General features: G+C 45.7%; 2 protein-coding genes across 2 annotated transcripts in view; both read left to right on the forward strand.

Annotated features, from left to right (window-relative positions):
* The window catches only part of LOC134996190 (gastrula zinc finger protein XlCGF71.1-like), a 38,068-nt gene extending 26,713 nt beyond the window's left edge, over nucleotides 1–11,355 (forward strand). The window contains exon 2 of the mRNA XM_063951169.1: nucleotides 10,452–11,355. Coding sequence (XP_063807239.1) covers nucleotides 10,550–11,161 — 612 coding nt within the window. The 5' untranslated portion in view covers nucleotides 10,452–10,549 and the 3' untranslated portion in view covers nucleotides 11,162–11,355. The remainder of the gene's footprint in view (nucleotides 1–10,451) is intronic.
* Nucleotides 1–26,025, forward strand: part of LOC134989911 (zinc finger protein 271-like) — a 187,372-nt gene that overhangs the window by 111,056 nt on the left and 50,291 nt on the right. The window lies entirely within an intron of this gene.

Here is a 26,025-nt window from a genome sequence, read left to right on the forward strand (position 1 = left end):
AGTCCCTAGTAATATGTTGCATTATATTATATATGGGCACACATGAGGATGTGGTTAGACACTGTCAGTCCCTAGTAGTATGCTGTATTATATTATATATGGGCACACATGAGGATCTGGTTACACACTATCAGTCCCTAGTAGTATGCTGCATTATATTATATATGGGCACACATGAGGATGTGGTTACACACTGTCAGTCCCTAGTAATATGCTGTATTATATTATATTATATATGGGCACACATGAGCGTCTGGTTACACACTGTCAGTCCCTAGTAATGTGCTGTATTATATTGTATATGGGCACACATGAGGATCTGGTTACACACTGTCAGTCCCTAGTAATATGCTGTATTATATTATATATGGGCACACATGAGGTTGTGGTTACACACGGTCAGTCCCTAGTAATATGCTGTATTATATTATATATGGGCACACATGAGCGTCTGGTTACACACTATCAGTCCCTAGTAGTATGCTGTATTATATTATATATGGGCACACGTGAGGATCTGGTTACACACTGTCAGTCCCTAGTAATATGCTGTATTATATTATATATGGGCACACATGAGCGTCTGGTTACACACTATCAGTCCCTAGTAATATGCTGTATTATATTATATATGGGCACACATGAGCGTCTGGTTACACACTATCAGTCCCTAGTAGTATGCTGTATTATATTATATATGGGCACACATGAGGTTACACACTATCAGTCCCTAGTAGTATGCTGTATTATATTATATATGGGCACACATGAGGATGTGGTTACACACTGTCAGTCCCTAGTAATATGCTGTATTATATTATATATGGGCACACATGAGCGTCTGGTTACACAATATCAGTCCCTAGTAGTATGCTGTATTATATTATATATGGGCACACATGAGGATGTGGTTACAAACTGTCAGTCCCTAGTAATATGCTGTATTATATTATATATGGGCACACATGAGGATCTGGTTACACACTGTCAGTCCCTAGTAATATGCTGTATTATATTATATATGGGCACACATGAGGATGTGGTTAAACACTGTCAGTCCCTAGTAATATGCTGTATTATATTATATATGGGCACACATGGGGATGTGGTTACACACTGTCAGTCCCTAGTAATATGCTGTATTATATTATATATGGGCACACGTGAGGATCTGGTTACACACTGTCAGTCCCTAGTAATATGCTGTATTATATTATATATGGGCACACGTGAGGATCTGGTTACACACTGTCAGTCCCTAGTAATATGCTGTATTATATTATATATGGGCACATGAGGATGTGGTTACACACGGTCAGTCCCTAGTAATATGCTGTATTATATTATATATGGGCACACATGAGCGTCTGGTTACACACTATCAGTCCCTAGTAGTATGCTGTATTATATTATATATGGGCACACGTGAGGATCTGGTTACACACTGTCAGTCCCTAGTAATATGCTGTATTATATTATATATGTGCACACATGAGCGTCTGGTTACACACTATCAGTCCCTAGTAATATTCTGTATTATATTATATATGGGCACACATGAGCGTCTGGTTACACACTATCAGTCCCTAGTAATATGCTGTATTATATTATATATGGGCACACATGAGCGTCTGGTTACACACTGTCAGTCCCTAGTAATATGCTGTATTATATTATATATGGGCACACATGAGGATCTGGTTACACACTGTCAGTCCCTAGTAATATGCTGTATTATATTATATATGGACACACATGAGGATGTGGTTACACACTGTCAGTCCCTAGTAATATGCTGTATTATATTATATATGGGCACACATGAGGATGTGGTTACACACTATCAGTCCCTAGTAATATGCTGTATTATATTATATATGGGCACACATGAGCGTCTGGTTACACACTATCAGTCCCTAGTAGTATGCTGTATTATATTATATATGGGCACACATGAGGTTACACACTATCAGTCCCTAGTAGTATGCTGTATTATATTATATATGGGCACACATGAGGATGTGGTTACACACTGTCAGTCCCTAGTAATATGCTGTATTATATTATATATGGGCACACATGAGCGTCTGGTTACACAATATCAGTCCCTAGTAGTATGCTGTATTATATTATATATGGGCACACATGAGGATGTGGTTACAAACTGTCAGTCCCTAGTAATATGCTGTATTATATTATATATGGGCACACATGAGGATCTGGTTACACACTGTCAGTCCCTAGTAATATGCTGTATTATATTATATATGGGCACACATGAGGATGTGGTTAAACACTGTCAGTCCCTAGTAATATGCTGTATTATATTATATATGGGCACACATGGGGATGTGGTTACACACTGTCAGTCCCTAGTAATATGCTGTATTATATTATATATGGGCACACGTGAGGATCTGGTTACACACTGTCAGTCCCTAGTAATATGCTGTATTATATTATATATGGGCACACGTGAGGATCTGGTTACACACTGTCAGTCCCTAGTAATATGCTGTATTATATTATATATGGGCACATGAGGATGTGGTTACACACGGTCAGTCCCTAGTAATATGCTGTATTATATTATATATGGGCACACATGAGCGTCTGGTTACACACTATCAGTCCCTAGTAGTATGCTGTATTATATTATATATGGGCACACGTGAGGATCTGGTTACACACTGTCAGTCCCTAGTAATATGCTGTATTATATTATATATGTGCACACATGAGCGTCTGGTTACACACTATCAGTCCCTAGTAATATTCTGTATTATATTATATATGGGCACACATGAGCGTCTGGTTACACACTATCAGTCCCTAGTAATATGCTGTATTATATTATATATGGGCACACATGAGCGTCTGGTTACACACTGTCAGTCCCTAGTAATATGCTGTATTATATTATATATGGGCACACATGAGGATCTGGTTACACACTGTCAGTCCCTAGTAATATGCTGTATTATATTATATATGGACACACATGAGGATGTGGTTACACACTGTCAGTCCCTAGTAATATGCTGTATTATATTATATATGGGCACACATGAGGATGTGGTTACACACTGTCAGTCCCTAGTAATATGCTGTATTATATTATATATGGACACACATGAGGATGTGGTTACACACTGTCAGTCCCTAGTAATATGCTGTATTATATTATATATGTGCACACATGAGCGTCTGGTTACACACTATCAGTCCCTAGTAATATGCTGTATTATATTATATATGGGCACACATGAGCGTCTGGTTACACACTATCAGTCCCTAGTAATATGCTGTATTATATTATATATGGACACACATGAGGATGTGGTCACACACTGTCAGTCCCTAGTAATATGCTGTATTATATTATATATGGGCACACATGAGCGTCTGGTTACACACTATCAGTCCCTAGTAGTATGCTGTATTATATTATATATGGGCACACGTGAGGATCTGGTTACACACTGTCAGTCCCTAGTAATATGCTGTATTATATTATATATGTGCACACATGAGCGTCTGGTTACACACTATCAGTCCCTAGTAATATTCTGTATTATATTATATATGGGCACACATGAGCGTCTGGTTACACACTATCAGTCCCTAGTAATATGCTGTATTATATTATATATGGGCACACATGAGGATGTGGTCACACACTGTCAGTCCCTAGTAATATGCTGTATTATATTATATATGGGCACACATGAGGATGTGATTACATACTGTCAGTCCCTAGTAGTATGCTGTATTATATTATATATGGGCACACATGAGGATGTGGTTACACACTGTCAGTCCCTAGTAATATGCTGTATTATATTATATATGAGCGCACATGAGGATCTGGTTACACACTATCAGTCCCTAGTAATATGCTGTATTATATTATATATGGACACACATCAGGTTACTCACTGTCAGTCCCTAGTAGTATGCTGTATTATATTTTATATATGGGCACACTGATTATAGGAGCCCGTGTCACTGCCATTGTCATTTGGTTATTGGCCTATATCCCTGAGTCTGTACAATGTACAGGACACTGCTGGGATATCTGGGTGTTTGGCGATTCTGTAGTAATAGCTTTGGTGTGTGACATGTTCATGTTGTGTCGGCGGTCCTGTGGGCGCTTTGTCTGCGGCAGGGGGGTCAGATGAGCGTTCTCTCCTCTGCCGCCACAGCGTCACATACGTACCATAACGTCCATGTCTCTGATGCACAGAGCGCACTGCCAGCAGTCACTATTCCCTGTATGAGCTCCTGCGTAGACTCTGTGCTCAGGTGCTGTCTGTAGCTCACTGTTACTTACAGAGTTATGCAGATTTGCCCTAGAAATATACATTTTGGTATATGTTATATGTATGTATAAATCCTCCACTTGCTGTGTCTGTTGTGCATTCTGCCTATGTGTATAACTATTACAGTACAGATTCTGTCAGCGCCTCATCTCTCCGAGTGATGGACAATAGACATTTGGTATTTTTACATTTCTCTAACGTCCTAGTGGATGCTGGGGACTCCGAAAGGACCATGGGGAATAGCGGCTCCGCAGGAGACTGGGCACAAAGTAAAAGCTTAAGGACTAGCTGGTGTGCACTGGCTCCTCCCCCTATGACCCTCCTCCAAGCCTCAGTTAAGATTTTGTGCCCGAACGAGAAGGGTGCAATCTAGGTGGCTCTCCTGAGCTGCTTAGAGTAAAAGTTTAAATAGGTTTTTTATTTTCAGTGAGACCTGCTGGCAACAGGCTCACTGCATCAAGGGACTAAGAGGAGAAGAAGCGAACTCACCTGCGTGCAGAGTGGATTGGGCTTCTTAGGCTACTGGACATTAGCTCCAGAGGGACGATCACAGGCCCAGCCATGGATGGGTCCCGGAGCCGCGCCGCCGGCCCCCTTACAGATGCTGAAGCAAGAAGAGGTCCATAAATCGGCGGCAGAAGACTTTCCTGTCTTCATAAGGTAGCGCACAGCACTGCAGCTGTGCGCCATTGCTCTCAGCACACTTCACACTTCGGTCACTGAGGGTGCAGGGCGCTGGGGGGGGGCGCCCTGGGAAGCAATGAATTTACCTTATTTGGCAAAAAATACATCACATATAGCTCCTGGGCTATATGGATGTATTTAACCCCTGCCAGTTTTCCAGAAAAAAGCGGGAGAAGAGCCCGCCGTGAAGGGGGCGGGGCCTATCTCCTCAGCACACAGCGCCATTTTTCCCACACAGCTCCGCTGGTAGGAAGGCTCCCAGAATCTCCCCTGCATCCTGCAACTACAGAAACAGGGTAAAAAAGAGAGGGGGGCACTTATTTGGCAAAATAACAGATATAATCAGCTATAAGGGATAGACACTTATTGTAAGGTTGTCCCTATACATATATAGCGCTCTGGTGTGTGCTGGCAAACTCTCCCTCTGTCTCCCCAAGGGGCTAAGTGGGTCCTGTCCTCTATCAGAGCATTCCCTGTGTGTGTGCTGGGTGTCGGTACGTGTGTGTCGACATGTATGAGGAGGAAAATGATGTGGAGGCGGAGCAATTGCCTATAATGGTGATGTCACCCCCAAGGGAGTCGACACCTGAATGGATGGCCGTAATTAAGGAATTACGTGACCGTGTCGGCACGTTACAGAAAACTGTTGACGACATGAGACAGCCGGCAGCTCAGTTAGTGCCTGTCCAGGCGTCTCAAACACCGTCAGGGGCTATTAAACGCCCGTTACCTCAGTGGGTCGACACGGACCCAGACACAGACACTGACTCCAGTGTCGACGGTGAAGAAACAAACGTATTTTCCAGTAGGGCCACACGTTACATGATCACGGCAATGAAGGAGGTTTTGCACATCTCTGATACTGCAAGTACCACAAAAAGGGGTATTATGTGGGGTGTGAAAAAACTACCCGTAGTTTTTCCTGAATCAGATGAATTGAATGAAGTGTGTGATGAAGCGTGGGTTACCCCCGACAAAAAACTGCTAATTTCTAAAAAATTATTGGCACTATATCCCTTCCCACCAGAGGTTAGGGCTCGTTGGGAAACACCCCCTAGGGTGGATAAGGCGCTCACACGCTTATCAAAACAAGTGGCGTTCCCGTCTCCAGAAACGGCCGCCCTTAAGGAGCCAGCAGATAGGAGGCTGGAAAATATCCTTAAAAGTATATACACTCATACTGGTGTTATACTGCGACCAGCAATCGCCTCAGCCTGGATGTGCAGTGCTGGGGTGGCTTGGTCGGATTCCCTGACTGAAAATATTGATACCCTGGACAGGGACAATATATTATTGACTATAGAGCATTTAAAGGATGCATTCCTATATATGCGAGATGCACAGAGAGACATTGCACTCTGGCATCAAGAGTAAGTGCGATGTCCATTTCTGCCAGAAGAGGATTATGGACGCGACAGTGGTCAGGGGATGCGGATTCCAAACGGCATATGGAAGTATTGCCGTATAAAGGGGAGGAGTTATTTGGGGGCGGTCTACCGGACCTGGTGGCCACGGCAACGGCTGGGAAATTCACCTTTTTACCCCAAGTCACCTCGCAGCAGAAAAAGATACCGCCTTTTCAGGCTCAGTCCTTTCGTCCCCATAAGGGCAAGCGGGCAAAAGGCCACTCATATCTGCCCCGGGGCAGAGGAAGGGGAAAAAGACTGCAACAGACAGCTTCTTCCCACGAACAGAAGCCCTCCCCCGCTTCTGCCAAGTCCTCAGCATGACGCTGGGGCCTTACAAGCGGACTCAGGCACGGTGGGGGCCCGTCTCAAGAATTTCAGCGCGCAGTGGGCTCACTCGCAAGTGGACCCCTGGATCCTGCAGGTAGTATCACAGGGGTACAAATTGGAATTCGAGACGTCTCCCCCTCGCCGGTTCCTGAAGTCTGCTTTACCAACGTCTACCCCCGACAGGGAGGCGGTATTGGAAGCCATTCACAAGCTGTATTCCCAGCAAGTGATAATCAAGGTACCCCTCCTACAACAGGGAAAGGGGTATTACTCCACGCTGTTTGTGGTACCGAAGCCGGACGGCTCGGTGAGACCCATTTTAAATCTGAAAGCCTTGAACACTTACATAAAAAGGTTCAAGATGGAGTCACTCAGAGCAGTGATAGCGAACCTGGAAGAAGGGGACTACATGGTGTCTCTGGACATCAAGGATGCTTACCTCCATGTCCCAATTTGCCCTACTCACCAAGGGTACCTCAGGTTTGTGGTACAGAACTGTCACTATCAGTTTCAGACGCTGCCGTTTGGATTGTCCACGGCACCCCGGGTCTTTACCAAGGTAATGGCCGAAATGATGATTCTTCTTCGAAGAAAAGGCGTCTTAATTATCCCTTACTTGGACGATCTCCTGATAAGGGCACGGTCCAGAGAACAGTTAGAGGTCGGAGTAGCACTATCTCAAATAGTACTACGACAGCACGGATGGATTCTAAATATTCCAAAATCGCAGCTGATTCCGACGACACGTCTGCTGTTCCTAGGGATGATTCTGGACACAGTACAGAAAAAGGTGTTTCTCCCGGAAGAGAAAGCCAGGGAGTTATCCGACCTAGTCAGGAAACTCCTAAGACCAGGCCAGGTGTCAGTGCATCAGTGCACAAGGGTCCTGGGAAAGATGGTGGCTTCTTACGAAGCGATTCCATTCGGCAGATTCCACGCAAGAACTTTTCAGTTGGATCTGCTAGACAAATGGTCCGGATCGCATCTTCAAATGCATCAGCGGATAACCCTGTCTCCAAGGACAAGGGTGTCTCTCCTGTGGTGGTTACAGAGTGCTCATCTCCTAGAGGGCCGCAGATTCGGCATTCAGGATTGGGTCCTGGTGACCACGGATGCCAGCCTGAGAGGCTGGGGAGCAGTCACACAGGGAAAAAATTTCCAGGGCTTGTGGTCAAGCATGGAAACGTCACTTCACATAAATATCCTGGAACTAAGGGCCATTTACAATGCCCTAAGTCAGGCAAGGCCTCTGCTTCAGGGTCAGCCAGTATTGATCCAGTCGGACAACATCACGGCAGTCGCCCACGTAAACAGACAGGGCGGCACAAGAAGCAGGAGGGCAATGACGGAAGTGGCAAGGATTCTTCGCTGGGCGGAAAATCATGTGATAGCACTGTCAGCAGTGTTCATTCCGGGAGTGGACAACTGGGAAGCAGACTTCCTCAGCAGACACGATCTTCACCCGGGGGAGTGGGGACTTCACCCAGAAGTCTTCCACATGATTGTAAACCGTTGGGAAAAACCAAAGGTGGACATGATGGCGTCTCGCCTCAACAAAAAACTGGACAGATATTGCTCCAGGTCAAGGGACCCTCAGGCAATAGCTGTGGACGCTCTGGTAACACCGTGGGTGTACCGGTCAGTGTATGTGTTCCCTCCTCTTCCTCTCATACCAAAAGTACTGAGAATCATAAGAAGGAGAGGAGTAAAGACTATACTCGTGGCTCCGGATTGGCCAAGAAGGACTTGGTACCCGGAAATTCAAGAGATGCTCACGGAAGACCCGTGGCCTCTACCTCTAAGACAGGACCTGCTCCAGCAGGGACCATGTCTGTTCCAAGACTTACCGCGGCTGCGTTTGACGGCATGGCGGTTGAACGCCGGATCCTGAAGGAAAAAGGCATTCCGGATGAAGTCATCCCTACCCTGATCAAAGCCAGGAAGGATGTAACCGTACAACATTATCACCGTATTTGGCGTAAATATGTTGCGTGGTGCGAGGCCAGGAAGGCCCCTACGGAGGAATTTCAACTGGGTCGATTCCTGCAAACAGGACTGTCTATGGGCCTCAAATTAGGGTCCATTAAGGTTCAAATTTCGTCCCTGTCGATATTCTTCCAAAAAGAACTAGCTTCTGTTTCTGAAGTTCAGACGTTTGTCAAGGGAGTACTGCATATACAGCCTCCTTTTGTGCCTCCAGTGGCACCTTGGGATCTCAATGTAGTGTTGGGATTCCTAAAATCACATTGGTTTGAACCACTCACCACTGTGGACTTGAAATATCTCACATGGAAAGTGGTAATGCTGTTAGCCCTGGCTTCAGCCAGGCGTGTATCAGAATTGGCGGCTTTATCCTATAAAAGCCCTTACCTAATTTTTCATACGGACAGGGCAGAATTGAGGACTCGTCCTCAATTTCTCCCTAAGGTGGTTTCAGCATTTCACTTAAACCAGCCTATTGTGGTGCCTGCGGCTACTAGGGACTTGGAGGATTCCAAGTTGCTGGACGTAGTCAGGGCCCTGAAAATATATGTTTCCAGGACGGCTGGAGTCAGAAAATCTGACTTGCTGTTTATCCTGTATGCACCCAACAAGCTGGGTGCTCCTGCTTCTAAGCAGACGATTGCTCGTTGGATTTGTAGTACAATTCAGCTTGCACATTCTGTGGCAGGCCTGCCACAGCCAAAATCTGTAAAAGCCCATTCCACACGGAAAGTGGGCTCATCTTGGGCGGCTGCCCGAGGGGTCTCGGCTTTACAACTTTGCCGAGCAGCTACTTGGTCAGGGGCAAACACGTTTGCTAAATTCTACAAATTTGATACCCTGGCTGAGGAGGACCTGGAGTTCTCTCATTCGGTGCTGCAGAGTCATCCGCACTCTCCCGCCCGTTTGGGAGCTTTGGTATAATCCCCATGGTCCTTTCGGAGTCCCCAGCATCCACTAGGACGTTAGAGAAAATAAGAATTTACTTACCGATAATTCTATTTCTCATAGTCCGTAGTGGATGCTGGGCGCCCATCCCAAGTGCGGATTGTCTGCATTACTTGTACATAGTTATTGTTACAAAAATCGGGTTATTGTTGTTGTGAGCCATCTTTTCAGAGGCTCCTTCTGTTATCATGCTGTTAACTGGGTTCAGATCACAAGTTGTACGGTGTGATTGGTGTGGCTGGTATGAGTCTTACCCGGGATTCAAAATCCTTCCTTATTGTGTACGCTCGTCCGGGCACAGTATCCTAACTGAGGCTTGGAGGAGGGTCATAGGGGGAGGAGCCAGTGCACACCAGCTAGTCCTAAAGCTTTTACTTTGTGCCCAGTCTCCTGCGGAGCCGCTATTCCCCATGGTCCTTTCGGAGTCCCCAGCATCCACTACGGACTATGAGAAATAGAATTATCGGTAAGTAAATTCTTATTTTTCCACTGTGTAGCTTTCAGCCAATATCATCCTTTCCGCTGCTTTTGTGACATAAATCTATGGTTCCTTCCTGAGTCACCCAGATGCCTCCATTCACTCATTACAATCAGTGACAATAAGTCCTATATCCCTTTAATACACATTTATTTCTGTGTATATAGATATGATTCTGTAAGCTGATGTACATATATATATATATATATATATAAAACTACACACAATGTCTCACACATGATGACGCAAGCCATCCGCTGATGTACAGAGGGTTTATCTTAGTACTTTTGTCCCCAACAGGTCCGCACGCCTCCTCACACTATCCTGAGAAGACACATCAGTGCTCGGAGTGTCAGCAATGTTTCCCTAATCATTCGGTCCTTATTGCCCATCAGCAAATGCATTGCGCCAGTAATCTGTATAGATGCTCGGTTTACGGAGTGAGTTCCAGTGCCAGATTGGCTCTTACCACCCACCAGCAATGTCACACAGAGGACATGCTGTTTCACTGTTCTCACTGTGGGAAATCGTTTCATCAGAGGTCACGTCTGCTGTCACATAAGAGGTCTCACACCAGGGTGAAGCCATTTTCATGCCCGGAGTGTGAGAGATGCTTTACTTGCAGTTCTGCTCTCATTACGCATCAGCGGTTTCACTCCGGTGAGAAGCCGTTTAAGTGCATGGAATGCTACAAATGTTTTGCCCAGAAAGCCGACCTAGAGAAGCATCAGCGCACTCACACCGGGGAGAGGCCGTTTCCATGCTCAGAGTGCGGCAGATGTTTTACAGACACATCTGCTCTCATCAGGCATCAGCGGCTACACTCGGGCGAAAAACCGTTTATGTGCTCGGAATGCGGCAAGTGCTTTGTCCAGAGATCCGGCCTTGTCAAGCATCAGCGCATTCACACCGGGGAGCGGCCATATGTGTGTTCCCAGTGCGGTCGCAGCTTTTCTGATCACTCAAATTTTTGGCGACATAAGAAGGTTCACCCCGAGCTAGGAGAATGAACTGTCCGTCACACGCATAGCGAGACTTGTATACAAAACGCAGACAGACTCCTTTTCCCACCGACTACAGGACTTGGAATTGTGCAAGGGGCTGTGTCCGATGCATCTAAAAGTGTGCATTGTGGATACAGTAGAATTTTAATTTTTTTCATAACCTAAATTAGTTATGAGTGCGAAGTCCTCAGAACTGTCTCTATTACATGTGATACTTTTAAGTGTTTCTATTGATTACATTGAGGACTGCATTTGGGGAATGGGGGGGGGGTTACAGTAGAAAGGATCCTTGACTGGGAGGGACTGGCTGCCACATATGATCCCGGCAGTAAACTGATTATTTGAATCAAAGCCAGATCACAGCTGGGATTATCGTTACCGGTAGAGCCAGAGCAATGAGGAGTACTGGGTGCCATGTTCCCACGGTCCCTCTCTGGTTAGAGGAGGTTTAATCTCACCAAATAGTTCTATTTAGATCCACACAAGATATTATAATTGGTTGTAATGATAAATGAGAACCAAAAATATAGTCGTTATTTATCCCCTGTAAGCATAAGGTAGAAATCCTTGTGTTGGTGGTGCACCTGGATTAATATGCAATTTTATAAATATAAGGATTGTGGTCTTATGAAGAAAAACCAGAAGAAATACTTCTTGGCACTTTCGTTTAATTAGTGTGATTGTTTAAAATATAACCTTTATTATGTTTTGATAAATTTATGGGATTAGAAAATAGAATTTTTACAAACAATGCATAATATTTAAAATGTAATCATTTAAGTTTAGTATATATGGTCATTCCAAATACTAAGAATCCACTCTTGTGATAGATACTTCTGTTATTGTAGATATATTACTTGCTTCTACTGCAATCTGAATAAGGGAGGATACTTAAATTCACTAATGTCTACATTAAGTCTACACAGTGCAATCTTGTGAAATATAAAGATTTAACAATATTTTTAGAATACAAATTATCCAGCTCATTTCCAACCGTCCTATTACATTTACAGTACCATAGTCTATATAATTGCTTTGTGTGCCAATAATATTTTGGATAATAGTTGGGGATTTTGACAGCTGTATTCCCAAATAATAAGTTTAGGTAGTTTATCCACTGAGTACAAAAAAAACACAGGAGTCTTCTATGATATTTCTTTCACATGAGATGGCAAGGATTCTGCAGTAGTATAATTAAACACTCAATTTGCAATTCTCAGCCTGAACTGTGCTGCATATGTACCATTGTTTTGACTAGGAGAATTCTATGTATCTCAGTATTATTTGTTTATTTGTGCATATACCATTGCATACATTTGTTAGGCTTTTATGTATGCCTTATAGTTGCAGCTGTAGCCAGAGCTCCTTGCAGGTTCTGCAATTCCTAGTGCTGCCAGGTCCCGTTGCGCTGGCGGGATTCCCTGAAGTGACGCATCAGATTGCACTATGGCTGGATGACGTACGTTTCACACTTGGATATGAACAAGACCCTGGTGAAACGTACGTCATCCAGCCATAGCGCCATCTGACACGTCACTTCTGAGAGTCCCGCAAGCACAATGGGACTCGGCAGCACCTACACAGAGCCCCGGCTACAGCTGCAACTATAAGGCACCCACAGAAACTGTGACATACACCAGGAACACTTCTGGCAGCTATTCAGCGAACTCTTTCATCCAGCCAGTGGTCTCTCTGCACCACTGCAATGTACCTAGAACAACAGTGGTGAAGATGACAGCGGACAGGAAAGCAGTAGCGTGCACTATCCCTCTTTTTCCTTTCCCTGCCTAACAGTGTCACACTTTCATTCATCTGTTCACTGCAGATTGCCACACATGGATTAAAAGTAGAAGTGGCACTTTATACTGGCAGAGAATCATTCTTTTTTTTTTTTTCCATAAATTCATAAAAGCCTAACAAATGTATACAATAGTTTATGCCTAAACAGATAATACTGAGATACATAGGTTTCTCCTATTAAAAACAATGGTACTTATGCAATATAAATCAGGCTGAGAATTGCAAATTCAGTGTTTCATTATACTACTGTTTAATTATACTACTGCCGAATCCTAGCCAGCTCCTGTGAAAGAAATATCATAGATGACTCCTGGGTGTTTTTTTTTGTGCTGTGTAAAAGCTAGCTAAACTAATTATTTGTGAATACAGCTATCAAACTCTCCCATCCTTGTCTGCTCATCCCCAACCCTTATCCAAAATATTGTTAAATCTTTATATTTCACCTGATCGCACTGTGTAGACTTAATGTAGAAATTAGTGACTTAAAGTATCCTCCCTTATTCAGATTGGAGGAGAAGCAATTATCTATCTATATATACATTATATATAAATGCAAAAACCCTCACTGACTGACTGACTGACCTATCACTAAGGGGCATATTCAATTGAAGTTGAAAGCTGCCGTCTGTCGAAAAGACGTCAGTTTTCGACTTTTTAAGGTCGAATCGTGATTCGACCTATTCAATATAACCCCAATTTTTTTGGGGGGCGTTGATGAATTCGACTTGTCAAAAAGCACGTGGATCGGCGGAATAGCTGCCAATCCACGTGCGGTTTGGCCCCCTTTTCGACCATCTCAGTTCAACTTTATAAAAAGTCGAGTGAGATGGGGAGAGCAGCGCCGGAGGCGGCGATGGGGAGAGCCGAGGCGGGGACGGGGTGAGCAGCGCTGGAGGATGTCACAGCCGCCACTCACAGCAGCATCCACCCGGCTCCTGCAAGTGAGACCTCGCTTGCTGGAGCTGGGTGGAAGCTGCCGTTAGCGGAGGCTGTGAGAGAGGGGGAGACTGGGAGCGGCGGCTATGAGAGGGGGGACGGGCAGCGGTGGCTGTGAGAGAGGAGGGACGGGGAGCGTCGGCTGACAGGGAGCGCTGGCTGTGAGAGAGGAGGGACGGGGAGCGGCGGCTAGGGGAGGGGGAATGGGGAGCGGCGGCTATGAGAGAGGAGGGACTGGGGGGGAGACGGGGGAGAGCCACGGGCAGACGGGGGAGAGCAGAGCTACAGCAGCGGTTATATAGCTGCTGCTGTAGCGTTGCTCTCCCCCGTCTGCCCGCGGCTGTCCCCCGTCTTCCCTCCCGCATCTCAATTCGACTTTAAAAGTCGAATTGAGATGTCCATTGAATAGCCCAGTTCGGATCCATTCCGACAAATGAATGTCGGAATGGATCCGACTTCAATTGAATATACCCCTATTTCTCTTTCTTCCCGATATGTTAGGAAGCTGAAATGTAACATAGGTATTCTTCAGGTGGGAAATAGGAAAAAAAACGTAATTAAAATTTTAATAAACCTCCCCATGGGGGATAAAAAGGGTGTTGCCCTTATGATAGCGTTACCAATGCGTGGCTTGGGTTGCATAAACGATAACGCCCAAACGGACAATCGGATCAAAATTTGGATTGCACCTCCAGTGGGTAGAATTTAATAAACTACAAAAATGGTCCTGTCACTTTTTACCGTATCTGCTACGGGGTGCTCCTCGGGTAATGCCAAGAACCATGGATTAATATTTACTTACATTAAGACGTCTCAAATTTACATCTCTATAGCTTTATCATATTTTTAACACTCCTTTATATGTACAACACCGTGCAAATCATGAACTCCTGTGCGTAGAACAGAGAGTCTACAATAACAGAAGTATCTGGCACAAGAGTGGATTCTCAGTATTTGGAATGACCGTATATACTGAACTTAAATTATTTTTTGTAAAAATTTTCTTTTTTTAATCCGATAATATGATCATAACATAATAAAGGTTATATTTTAAGCAATCACACTAATCAAACGAGTGCACCAAGAAGGAGTATTTCTTCTGGCCTTTCTTCATAACACCACAATCCTTAGAGGTTTAATCTCACACAAGGGTCCATCTTGGAGACTCAGTGTTCTGTCCCATTAGTTTGGTGATATGCCTTCACCCTCACATCCTCCCTATCATTCCACCAGTATTATCGGTGGGTAAGTGGTGGAGTCTCCATTTGCCAGCAATAACCAACAGTTTGGTGGTATGTGGGTAGGTGTGGTGGTCATGTGTGGGTGTGTCTGTGGGAGCATGTGGCACACTTAATCATTGTGACGGATTGACGTATCATGTGCTTTCTCTGTTAGCCAGGGCTCCCCGCTACATCTCTACAAAAGTCTGGTGCCTTTTCAAAAACTCCTTCAGCTGGTATTTTGTTTGTGCTGCTGTCTCCATTCTGTTGTACAATCTTGCTTCCGTGCTTGTAACTTCAGTGATCCCACTGCTTGCCACCAAAGATATGGGGTTCCAAATCACAAACAACAGAATAGGTGATAAACAGCACAGCATGCCTCAGTAACGCAATCCAAACTGACCATTCCCACCACAAACTCCTGACAGAGTATCACTTCTTAGCCGAGGAGCAGAAAATCTTTTCCAGCTCTCTGGGTAGCTCTATACCCCCAGAATGGCCTCAGCCTACAGGGTATGATTTGCTTTCTACTGTGATTTGAGGCCCAGGAATATGTTACACTTTTTTCAATCAAGGTGATTAAATCGGCCAAAGAGAGCCATCCCATCTGTCCAGCTGTGAACCAAAGGAGGAGACACTGTTCACAACTAAGGGGTCTATTTACTAAGCCTTGGATGGAGATTAAGTCGACGGAGATAAAGTACCTGCCAATCCGCTCCTAACTGCCATGTCACAGGCTGGGTTTGAAAAATGACAGAAGCTGATTGGCTGGTACTTTATCTCCAGCCAAGGCTTAGTAAATAGACCCCTGAATCTCCCGTGGTTTGGACAACAGAAGATCACTTTTGTTGAACAATAGGAGGGTAAACAGAGGGGACAATGGTACCTTAGATCCCCCAGCCTTTGAGTGTCCCCTTTGGTGTGGGATATGTTGTTGCTGCGGGAGGCAACGTACCCTGGCGCAGCCTTTAGCTCCCCATTGCTGTGTAGCACAACAATGGGGAGCCAGAGGTTATGGGACACCACCCCTGGAAGCTACTGCCGCCGTACTGAATTAAAACCTACCCCCGCTGACTGACCTCTCCACTTTCTCTCCACTTGACTTTCTGGGTAGCGGAAGCATTGCTCCCCCACTACCTGTGCTGGCTCCTGTGGTGTGTGGTTTTCAGGCAGAGAACGCTACACCGGGACTTGCAGCCTGCATCGGGGGCGACACTGTAAATGGCCACATCTGTAGTTATATAGGGGGACATGGAGATATAAAGTCAATATTCAACAGGTTTTGTTGACGTGGGAATATTCATTATTGCAGACTTCTCATTTCCTCACACATACATAGTAACATAGTATCTAAGGTTGAAAAAAGACAATTGTCCATTGAGTTCAACCTATTTGTGGTCTCCTATGCACGATTATTTTGTAGAAAATTTTGACTGAAGTTGATGACTGCCATTTACGTTTTACCCCTCTTTTTTTAAATAATCATAGTGCGTGACTATGCCCCGTAACCCTGGATATCCTTATCCATTAGGAATTTATCTAACCCATTCTTAAAGGTGTTGACTGAGTCGGCCATTACAACTCCCTCGGGCAGGGAATTCCAAACACGTATCGTCCTTACCGTAAAAAAGCCTTTACGCCGTATTGTGCGGAATCTCCTCTCCTCTAACCTGAGTGAGTGTCCACAAGTTCTCTGTGTTCATCTAACCAAAAACAGGTCCTGCGCAAGATCTGTATAATGTCCCCTTATATATTTGTAAATGTTGATCATGTCCCCTCTTAATCTCCTCTTTTCCAGTGTAAACATGCCTAGTCTTGCAAGCCTTTCCTCGTATTCCAGCGTCTCCATACCCTTAATTAGTTTGGTCGCCCGCCTTTGAACCTTTTCTAGCTCCAGGATATCCTTTTTGTAGTAAGGTGCCCAGAATTGTACACAGTATTCAAGGTGTGGCCTCACAAGTGATTTATATAACGGGAGTATAATACTCTTGTCCCTAGCATCAATTCAACGTTTTATGCATGCTAATATCTTATTAGCCTTCTTTGCTGCAGTCCTACTTTGGGTACTACTGCTTAGACACCTAAGTCCTTTTCCAGTACAGAATCCCCTAATTTTACCCCATTTAGTAGGTAGGTGTTATTTTTGTTCTTGTTACCACAGTGCATTACCTTATACTTGTCTGTGTTGAAGCGCATTCTCTATTTCGCTGCCCAAGCTTCTAATTTAACTAAGTCGTTCTGAAGCGACTCAGCATCCCCCTCCGCATTTATAACTTTACACAATTTGGTATCATCTGCAAAAATTGACACCATGCTCTCTAGACCTTCTGTTAGGTCGTTAATGAAAATTTTGAACAATAGCGGTCCTAATACTGAGCCTTGCGGCACACCACTTAGCACTTCAGTCCAATTTGAAAAAGATCCATTAACCACAACGCGCTGCTCCCTATTATCTAACCAGTTTTTGACCCAAGTGCATATTGTGCTTCCTAGCCCTGATTCTTGTAGCTTGTAGATAAGTGTCATGTGCGGTACAGTGTTGAACGCTTTGGCAAAATCTAAAAAGATTACATCCACCTCTTTACCCTGATCTAGGTTTGCGCTTACTGTTTCATAAAAGACAAGTAAGTTGGTTTGACAGGATCTGTCCTTCATAAACCCATGTTGATTCCTTTTAATGACCTTATTGACTTCAAGGAACTTCTGAATACTATCTCTTAGAATACATTCCAATACTTTCCCCACTATAGATGTAAGACTTACTGGTCTATAATTACCTGGTTCAGCTTTACTTCCCTTTTTGAATATAGGCACTACTTCCGCTATACGCCAGTCTTTGGGAACCATACCCCATATTACTGAATCCTTAAAGATCAAAAATAGCGGTTTTGCAAGTTCAGAGTGAAGCTCCATTAGAACCCTTGGATGAATACCATCGGGACCTGGTGACTTATTAATCTTTAAATGTTTTAATCGATCACAGACTACTTCCTCGCATAAATAAGTACCTTCTTTGCTGAATGAACAGATGTATATCTATGGAAACCTATATTTCCTGGCCAGGATGAGACATTGAAATGTCACTAAGTGAATGAATGGAGAGTGTTCTAATCCTTATGATACACAACACTGACTGTCCATGGATCTGAGAAGGGAACTAATTCCTGTGCTGGGACGTTCTATCTTCTTACCATAGATTGTTCTATTAATACCAGCCGGTGTTTTATGTCACTATTTTACTTGTGATTTTATTTTATATTTGACCATTAAATATTGATTACTAAAGCTCTCAATTCGGTTTGTTTTGTCTCTTTAAGGGTTGAGTATTCCCTATAATAGAAAGTAGCACGTAATCAAGGGTCTAATTCAGCTTTGTACCCAATGGTGGGGATATTGCACATGTGCAGGACCCCTAAGCCCCAGCCTGATTGCCATACTTAGGGCTTTTGGGGATGGGGATAGGGCGGTGACCGGGTACATTCTTCAAAATGGAGGTGCTTCGTCAGGTGGCGCAGATTTACTGACCTCGCCTGCGGACCTGAGACAGAAATCTGAGTAACGTTCTACTCTGACGCAATGTCACGCAGAGAGATCTAATGGTGCGTCTTCTGATGCAACAGCGGATCATGGAAGCAGGCAGGAGGCGTCTATTTACACCAGACGCACCCTGCTCGGTTTCTATATTAGTTGTATGGTATTGCACGGCCGCTACCCTGCGGCTACGAATCAGGCCTCAAGTTATTGCACTGATTAATAATTAAGTGCCAGGTGTTCCTACACGTTGTTATTATTAGGCAGATGTACACAATGACGCGATCATTCCGTGTATACGTTTTATGATTGACATTATATTATTGCTGTGTATAATGTTCTCTCCTATCTCAATCCCTACTAATATGCTGTATTATATTATATATGGGGACACATGAGGATGTGGTTACACACGGTCAGTCCCTAGTAATATGCTGTATTATATTATATATGGGGACACATGAGGATGTGGTTATACACTGTCAGTCCCTAGTAATATGCTGCATTATATTATATATGGGGACACATGAGGATGTGGTTACACACTGTCAGTCCCTAGTAATATATTGTATTATATTTTCTCTGACGTCCTAGTGGATGCTGGGAACTCCGTAAGGACCATGGGGAATAGCGGGCTTCGCAGGAGACTGGGCACTCTAAAAGAAAGATTAGGTACTATCTGGTGTGCACTGGCTCCTCCCTCTATGCCCCTCCTCCAGTTAGAATCTGTGCCCGGCCCGAGCTGGTTGCACACTAGGGGCTCTCCTTAGCTCCTAGTAAAGAAAGTATCTGCCTTATAATGGTGAGGAATTGTTTGGGGATGGTCTCTCGGACCTCGTATCCACAGCAACAGCTGGGAAGTAAAAAAATTTACCTCAGGTTCCCTCACAGCCTAAGAAAGCACCGTATTATCAGGTACAGTCCTTTCGGCCTCAGAAAAGCAAGCAGGTCCAAGGCGCTTCCTTTCTGCCAGAGGCAAGGGAAGAGGGAAAAGGCTGCACCAGACAGCCAGTTCCAAGGATCAAAAATCTTCCCCCGCTTCCTCTAAGTCCACCGCATGACACTGGGGCTCCACAGGCTGAGCCAGGTGCGGTGGGGGGCGCGTCTCCGGAACTTCAGCGACCAGTGGGCTCGCTCACAGATGGATCCCTGGGTTCTGCAAGTAGTATCACAGAAATACAAGCTGGAGTTCGAGGCGACTCCCCCTCGCCGTTACCTCAAATCAGCCTTGCCTGCTGCCCTCAGAGAAAGGGAGGTAGTACTGGCGGCAATTCACAAGCTGTATCTTCAGCAGGTGATAATCAAGGTGCCCCTCCTTCAACAGGGACGGGGTTACTATTCCACAATGTTTGTGGTACCGAAACCAGACGGTTCGATGAGACCCATTCTAAATTTAAAATCCTTGAACATTTATATATAAAAAGTTCAAGTTCAAAGTACCTCAAGGTTGTGGTACAGGACTGTCATTACCAATTCCAGACGTTGCCGTCTGGTCTGTCCACGGCACCGTGGGTATTTACCAAGGTAATGGACGAAATGATGATGCTCCTCCGAAAGAAGGGAGTCATGATTATTCTGTACTTGGACGATCTCCTTATAAAGGCGAGGTCCAAAGAGCAGTTGCTAGTCGGTGTGGCACTATCTCAGGAAGTGCTGCATCAGCACGGCTGGATTCTGAATATCCCAAAGTCGCAGCTGATTCCTGCGACGCGTCTGCTGTTCTTGGGCATGATTCTGGACACAGTACAGAAGAAGATATTTCTCCCGGAGGAGAAGGCCCAGGAATTATCATCTCTGGTCAGGGACCTCCTGAAACCAAAGCAGGTGTTGGTGCATCACTGCACGCGAGTCCTGGGAAAGATGGTAGCTTCTTACGAAGCAATTCCCTTCGGCAGATTCCATGCAAGGATCTTCCAGTGGGATCTGTTGGACAAGTGGTCCGGATCGCATCTCCAGATGCATCGGTTAATCACCCTGTTCCCGAGGGCCAGGGTGTCTCTGCTGTGGTGGCTGCAGAGTGCTCATCTGCTCGAAGGCCGCAGATTCGGCATACAGGACTGGGTCCTGGTGACCACGGATGCAAGCCTCCGAGGTTGGGGGGCAGTCACCCAGGAAAGAAACTTCCAAGGACAATGGTCAAGTCAGGAAACTTCCCTACACATAAATATTCTGGAACTAAGGGCCATTTACAACGCCCTGAGTCAAGCAGAACCCCTGCTTCAAAACCAACCGGTTCTGATTCAGTCAGACAACATCACAGCGGTCGCCCATGTAAACTGCCAGAGCGGCACAAGAAGCAGGGTGGCAATGGCAGAAGCCACAAGGATTCTTTGATGGGCGGAGAATCACGTGATAGCACTGTCAGCAGTGTTCATTCGGGAGTGGACAACTGGGAAGCAGACTTCCTCAGCAGGCACGACCTCCACCCGGGAGAGTGGGGACTTCATCCAGAAGTCTTCCAGCTGATTGTGAACCGTTGGGAACGGCCACAGGTGGACATGATGGCGTCCCGCCTCAACAAAAAGCTAAAAAGATATTGCGCCAGGTCAAGGGACCCTCAGGCGATAGCTGTGGACGCTCTAGTGACACCGTGGGTGTACCAGTCGGTTTATGTGTTCCCTCCTCTTCCTCTCATACCCAAGGTACTGAGGATAATAAGAAGGAGAGGAGTAAGAACTATACTCATTGTTCCGGATTGGCCAAGAAGAGCTTGGTACCCAGAACTTCAAGAAATGATCTCAGAGGACCCATGGCCTCTGCCGCTCAGAAAGGACCTGCTACTGCAGGGGCCCTGTCTGTTCCAAGACTTACCGCGGCTGCGTTTGACGGCATGGCGGTTGAACACCAGATCCTAAAGGAAAAGGGCATTCCGGAGGAAGTCATTCCTACGCTGATTAAAGCTAGGAAGGATGTGACGGCAAAACATTATCACCGCATATGGCGGAAATATGTTGCTTGGTGTGAGGCCTGGAAGGCCCCAACGGAGGAATTTCAGCTGGGTCGATTTCTGCACTTCCTACAGTCAGGGGTGACTATGGGCCTCAAATTGGGTCCAGATTTTGGCTCTGTCGATTTTCTTCCAAAAAGAACTGGCTTCACTGCCTGAAGTTCAGACTTTTGTTAAAGGAGTGCTGCATATTCAGCCCCCTTTTGTGCCTCCAGTGGCACCTTGGGATCTCAACGTGGTGTTGGATTTCCTAAAGTCTCATTGGTTTGAGCCACTTAAAACCGTGGAGCAAAAATATCTCACGCGGAAAGTGGTCATGCTGTTGGCCTTGGCTTCGGCCAGGCGTGTATCAGAATTGGCGGCTTTGTCATGTAGAAGCCCTTATCTGATTTTTCATATGGATAGGGCGGAATTGAGGACTCGTTCCCAATTTCTTCCTAAGGTGGTATCAGCGTTTCATTTGAACCAACCTATTGTGGTGCCTGCGGCTACTCGGGACTTGGAGGATTCCAAGTTGCTGGACGTAGTCAGGGCCCTGAAAATCTATGTTTCCAGGATGGCTAGAGTCAGGAAAACTGACTCGCTATTTATCCTGTATGCACCCAACAAGCTGGGTGCTCCTGCTTCAAAGCAGACTATTGCTCGCTGGATCTATAGCACGATTCAACTTGCACATTCTACGGCTGGACTGCCGCATCCTAAATCAGTAAAAGCCCATTCCACGAGGAAGGTGGGCTCTTCTTGGGCGGCTGCCCGAGGGGTCTCGGCTTTACAGCTTTGCCGAGCTGCTACTTGGTCGGGTTCAAACACATTTGCAAAATTCTACAAGTTTGATACCCTGGCTGAGGAGGACCTTGAGTTTGCTCATTCGGTGCTGCAGAGTCATCCGCACTCTTCCGCCCGTTTGGGAGCTTTGGTATAATCCCCATGGTCCTTACGGAGTTCCCAGCATCCACTAGAACGTCAGAGGAAATAAGAATTTACTCACCGGTAATTCTATTTCTCGTAGTCCGTAGTGGATGCTGGGCGCCCATCTCAAGTGCGGATTGTCTGCAATACTTGTATATAGTTATTGCCTAACTAAACGGTTATTGTTATGAGCCATCTGTTCGTGAGGCTCAGTTGTTATTCATACTGTTAACTGGGTATAGTATCACGAGTTGTACGGTGTGATTGGTGTGGCTGGTAGGAGTCTTACCCGGGATTCCAAATCCTTTCCTTATTGTGTCAGCTCTTCCGGGCACAGTTTCCCTAACTGAGGTCTGGAGGAGGGGCATAGAGGGAGGAGCCAGTGCACACCAGATAGTACCTAATCTTTCTTTTAGAGTGCCCAGTCTCCTGCGGAGCCCGCTATTCCCCATGGTCCTTACGGAGTTCCCAGCATCCACTACGGACTACGAGAAATAGAATTACCGGTGAGTAAATTCTTATTATATACGGGCACACATGAGGATGTGGTTACACACTGTCAGTACCTAGTAATATGCTGTATTATATTATATATGGGCACACATGAGGATGTAGTTACACACTGTCAGTCCCTAGTTATATGCTGTATTATATTATATATGGGCACACATGAGGATCTGGTAATACACTGTCAGTCCCTAGTAATATGCTGTATTATATTATATATGGGCACACATGAGGATGTGGTTACACACTGTCAGTCCCTAGTAGCATGCTGTGTTATATTATATATGGGCACACATGAGGATGTGGTTACACACTGTCGGTCCCTAGTAATATGCTGTGTTATATTATATATGGGCACACATGAGGATCTAGTTACACACTGTCAGTCCCTAGTAATATGCTGTATTATATTATATACGGGCACACATGAGGATGTGGTTACACACTCTCAGTCCCTAGTAATATGCTGTATTATATTATATACGGGCACACATGAGGATGTGGTTACACACGGTCAGTCCCTAGTAGTATGCTGTATTATATTATGGGGTATATGCAATTGCGGTCGAATTCGCGGCAATTTTCGCCGTTTTTTAGTTCGACTCAATTCGACAGGTGAATCCCGGAAGGTGGCTTCCGGAATTCACCATATTCAATGAAAAACGGATTCGCCAGAGTCGCGGGCGAAAATCGGCCGATTTGGCGGATTTTGCCGCGATTTTAAAAAACGGGAAAAAACGGGAAAAACCCGGAAAAAAAAATGGCGTGGGGTCCCCCCTCCAAAGCATAACCAGCCTCGGGCTCTTCGAGCTGGTCCTGGTTCTAAAAATGCAGGGGAAAAATTGGGCAGGGATCCCCCGTATTTTTAAAACCAGCACCGGGCTCTGCGCCTGGTGCTGGTGCCAAAAATACGGGGGACAAAAAGAGTAGGGGTCCCCCGTATTTTTAACACCAGCATCGGGCTCCACTAGCTGGACAGATAATGCCACAGCCGGGGGTCACTTTTATGCCGTGCCCTGCGGCCGTGGCATTAACTACCCAACTAGTCACCCCTGGCCGGGGTACCCTGGGGGAGTGGGGACCCCTACAATCAAGGGGTCCCCCCCCCCAGCCACCCAAGGGCCAGGGGTGAAGCCCGAGGCTGTCCCCCCCCCATCCAATGGGCTGCGGATGGGGGGGCTGATAGCCTTTTGTGATAATAAAAAGATATTGTTTTTTCCATTAGTACTACAAGTCCCAGCAAGCCTCCCCCGCAAGCTGGTACTTGGAGAACCACAAGTACCAGCATGCGGGAGAAAAACGGGCCCGCTGGTACCTGTAGTACTACTGGAAAAAAAATACCCAAATAAAAACAGGACACACACACCGTGAAAGTAAAACTTTATTTCATACGCCGACACACACATACTTACCTATGTTGACACGCCGACTGCCACGGTCTCCGACGATCCGAGGTACCTGTGAAAAAATTATACTCCCCTTCCAGCGTCCAGAGGTACATCCAGGTCCAGAGATAATCCACGTACTTGGCAAAACAAAAAAACGAACAACGATCCATACCGGACTAGAAAGGGGTCCAATGCTTTCACATCAGACCCCTTTCTCCCGAATGCCGGGACATCACGTGACTCCTGTCACTGAAGTCCCTTCAGCCAATCAGGAAGCGCTACTTCCGTGGCGCTCATCTGATTGGCTGTGCGCTGTCTGTGATGTGACAGCGCATCGCAAAGCCGCTCCATTACTTTCAATGGTGGGAACTTAGCGGCTAGCGGGGGGGTCACCCGCCGGTCAGCCGCTGACCGGCGGGTGACCTCACCGCTAGCCGCTAAGTTCCCACCATTGAATATAATGGACTGGGCTGTGCGATGCGCTGTCTGCTCAGACGCACAGAGCCAATCAGATGAGCGCAACGAAGTTGCGCTTCCTGATTGGCTATAGAGACCTTTCTGTGACAGCTGTCACTGACAGGTCTCTCTGCATTCGGGGATAGGGGTCCCATGTGTCAGCATGGGACCCCTTTCAGTCCGGCATGGAGCGGGTGTTCGGTTTGTTTTTTTCTCCAAGTACGTGGATTTATCTCTGGAGCCTGGTTGAGGTGAGTATATTGATCTTTTATTTTCAGGTACCCCTGGATTCTACATGGAGAAGAGGACCGATGTCGGCGTGTGAACATAGGTAAGTATGTGTGTGTCGACGTATGAAATAAAGTTTTACTTTCACGGTGTGTGTGTCCTGTTTTTATTTGGGTATTTTTTTTCCAGTAGTACTACAGGTACCAGCGGGCCCGTTTTTCTCCCGCATGCTGGTACTTGTGGTTCTCCAAGTACCAGCTTGCGGGGGAGGCTTGCTGGGACTTGTAGTACTGCTGGAAAAAACAATATTCTATTCATGATCACAAAAGGCTATCAGCCCCCCCATCCGCAGCCCATTGGATGGGGGGGGACAGCCTCGGGCTTCACCCCTGGCCCTTGGGTGGCTGGGGGGGGGGGACCCCTTGATTGAAGGGGTCCCCACTCCCCCAGGGTACCCCGGCCAGGGGTGACTAGTTGGATATTTAATGCCACGGCCGCAGGGCACGGCATAAAAGTGACCCCCGGCTGTGGCATTATCTGTCCAGCTAGTGGAGCCCGATGCTGGTGTTAAAAATACGGGGGACCCCTACGCTTTTTGTCCCCCGTATTTTTGGCACCAGCACCAGGCGCAGAGCCCGGTGCTGGTTTTAAAAATACGGGGGATCCCCTGTCAATTTTTCCCCCGCATTTTTAGAACCAGGACCAGCTCGAAGAGCCCGAGGCTGGTTATGCTTTGCAGGGGGGACCCCACGCCATTTTTTTTTAGGATTTTACCGTTCCAGCAATAAAAAAAAAAAAAAATAATAATAATATTTTACAAAATATATAAATAATATTTGTGCCTCCAAAAAAAAAAAAAAAAAAGTACCTAATCCCTTCTAATATAAATAGATCTGCTATTCCCAAAAAAAAAACCACAAAAAAAAACATGTTTAAATTTTTTTTATT

Source organism: Pseudophryne corroboree, chromosome 2 (assembly GCF_028390025.1).
Source record: "Pseudophryne corroboree isolate aPseCor3 chromosome 2, aPseCor3.hap2, whole genome shotgun sequence".
Lineage (NCBI taxonomy): Eukaryota > Metazoa > Chordata > Amphibia > Anura > Myobatrachidae > Pseudophryne > Pseudophryne corroboree.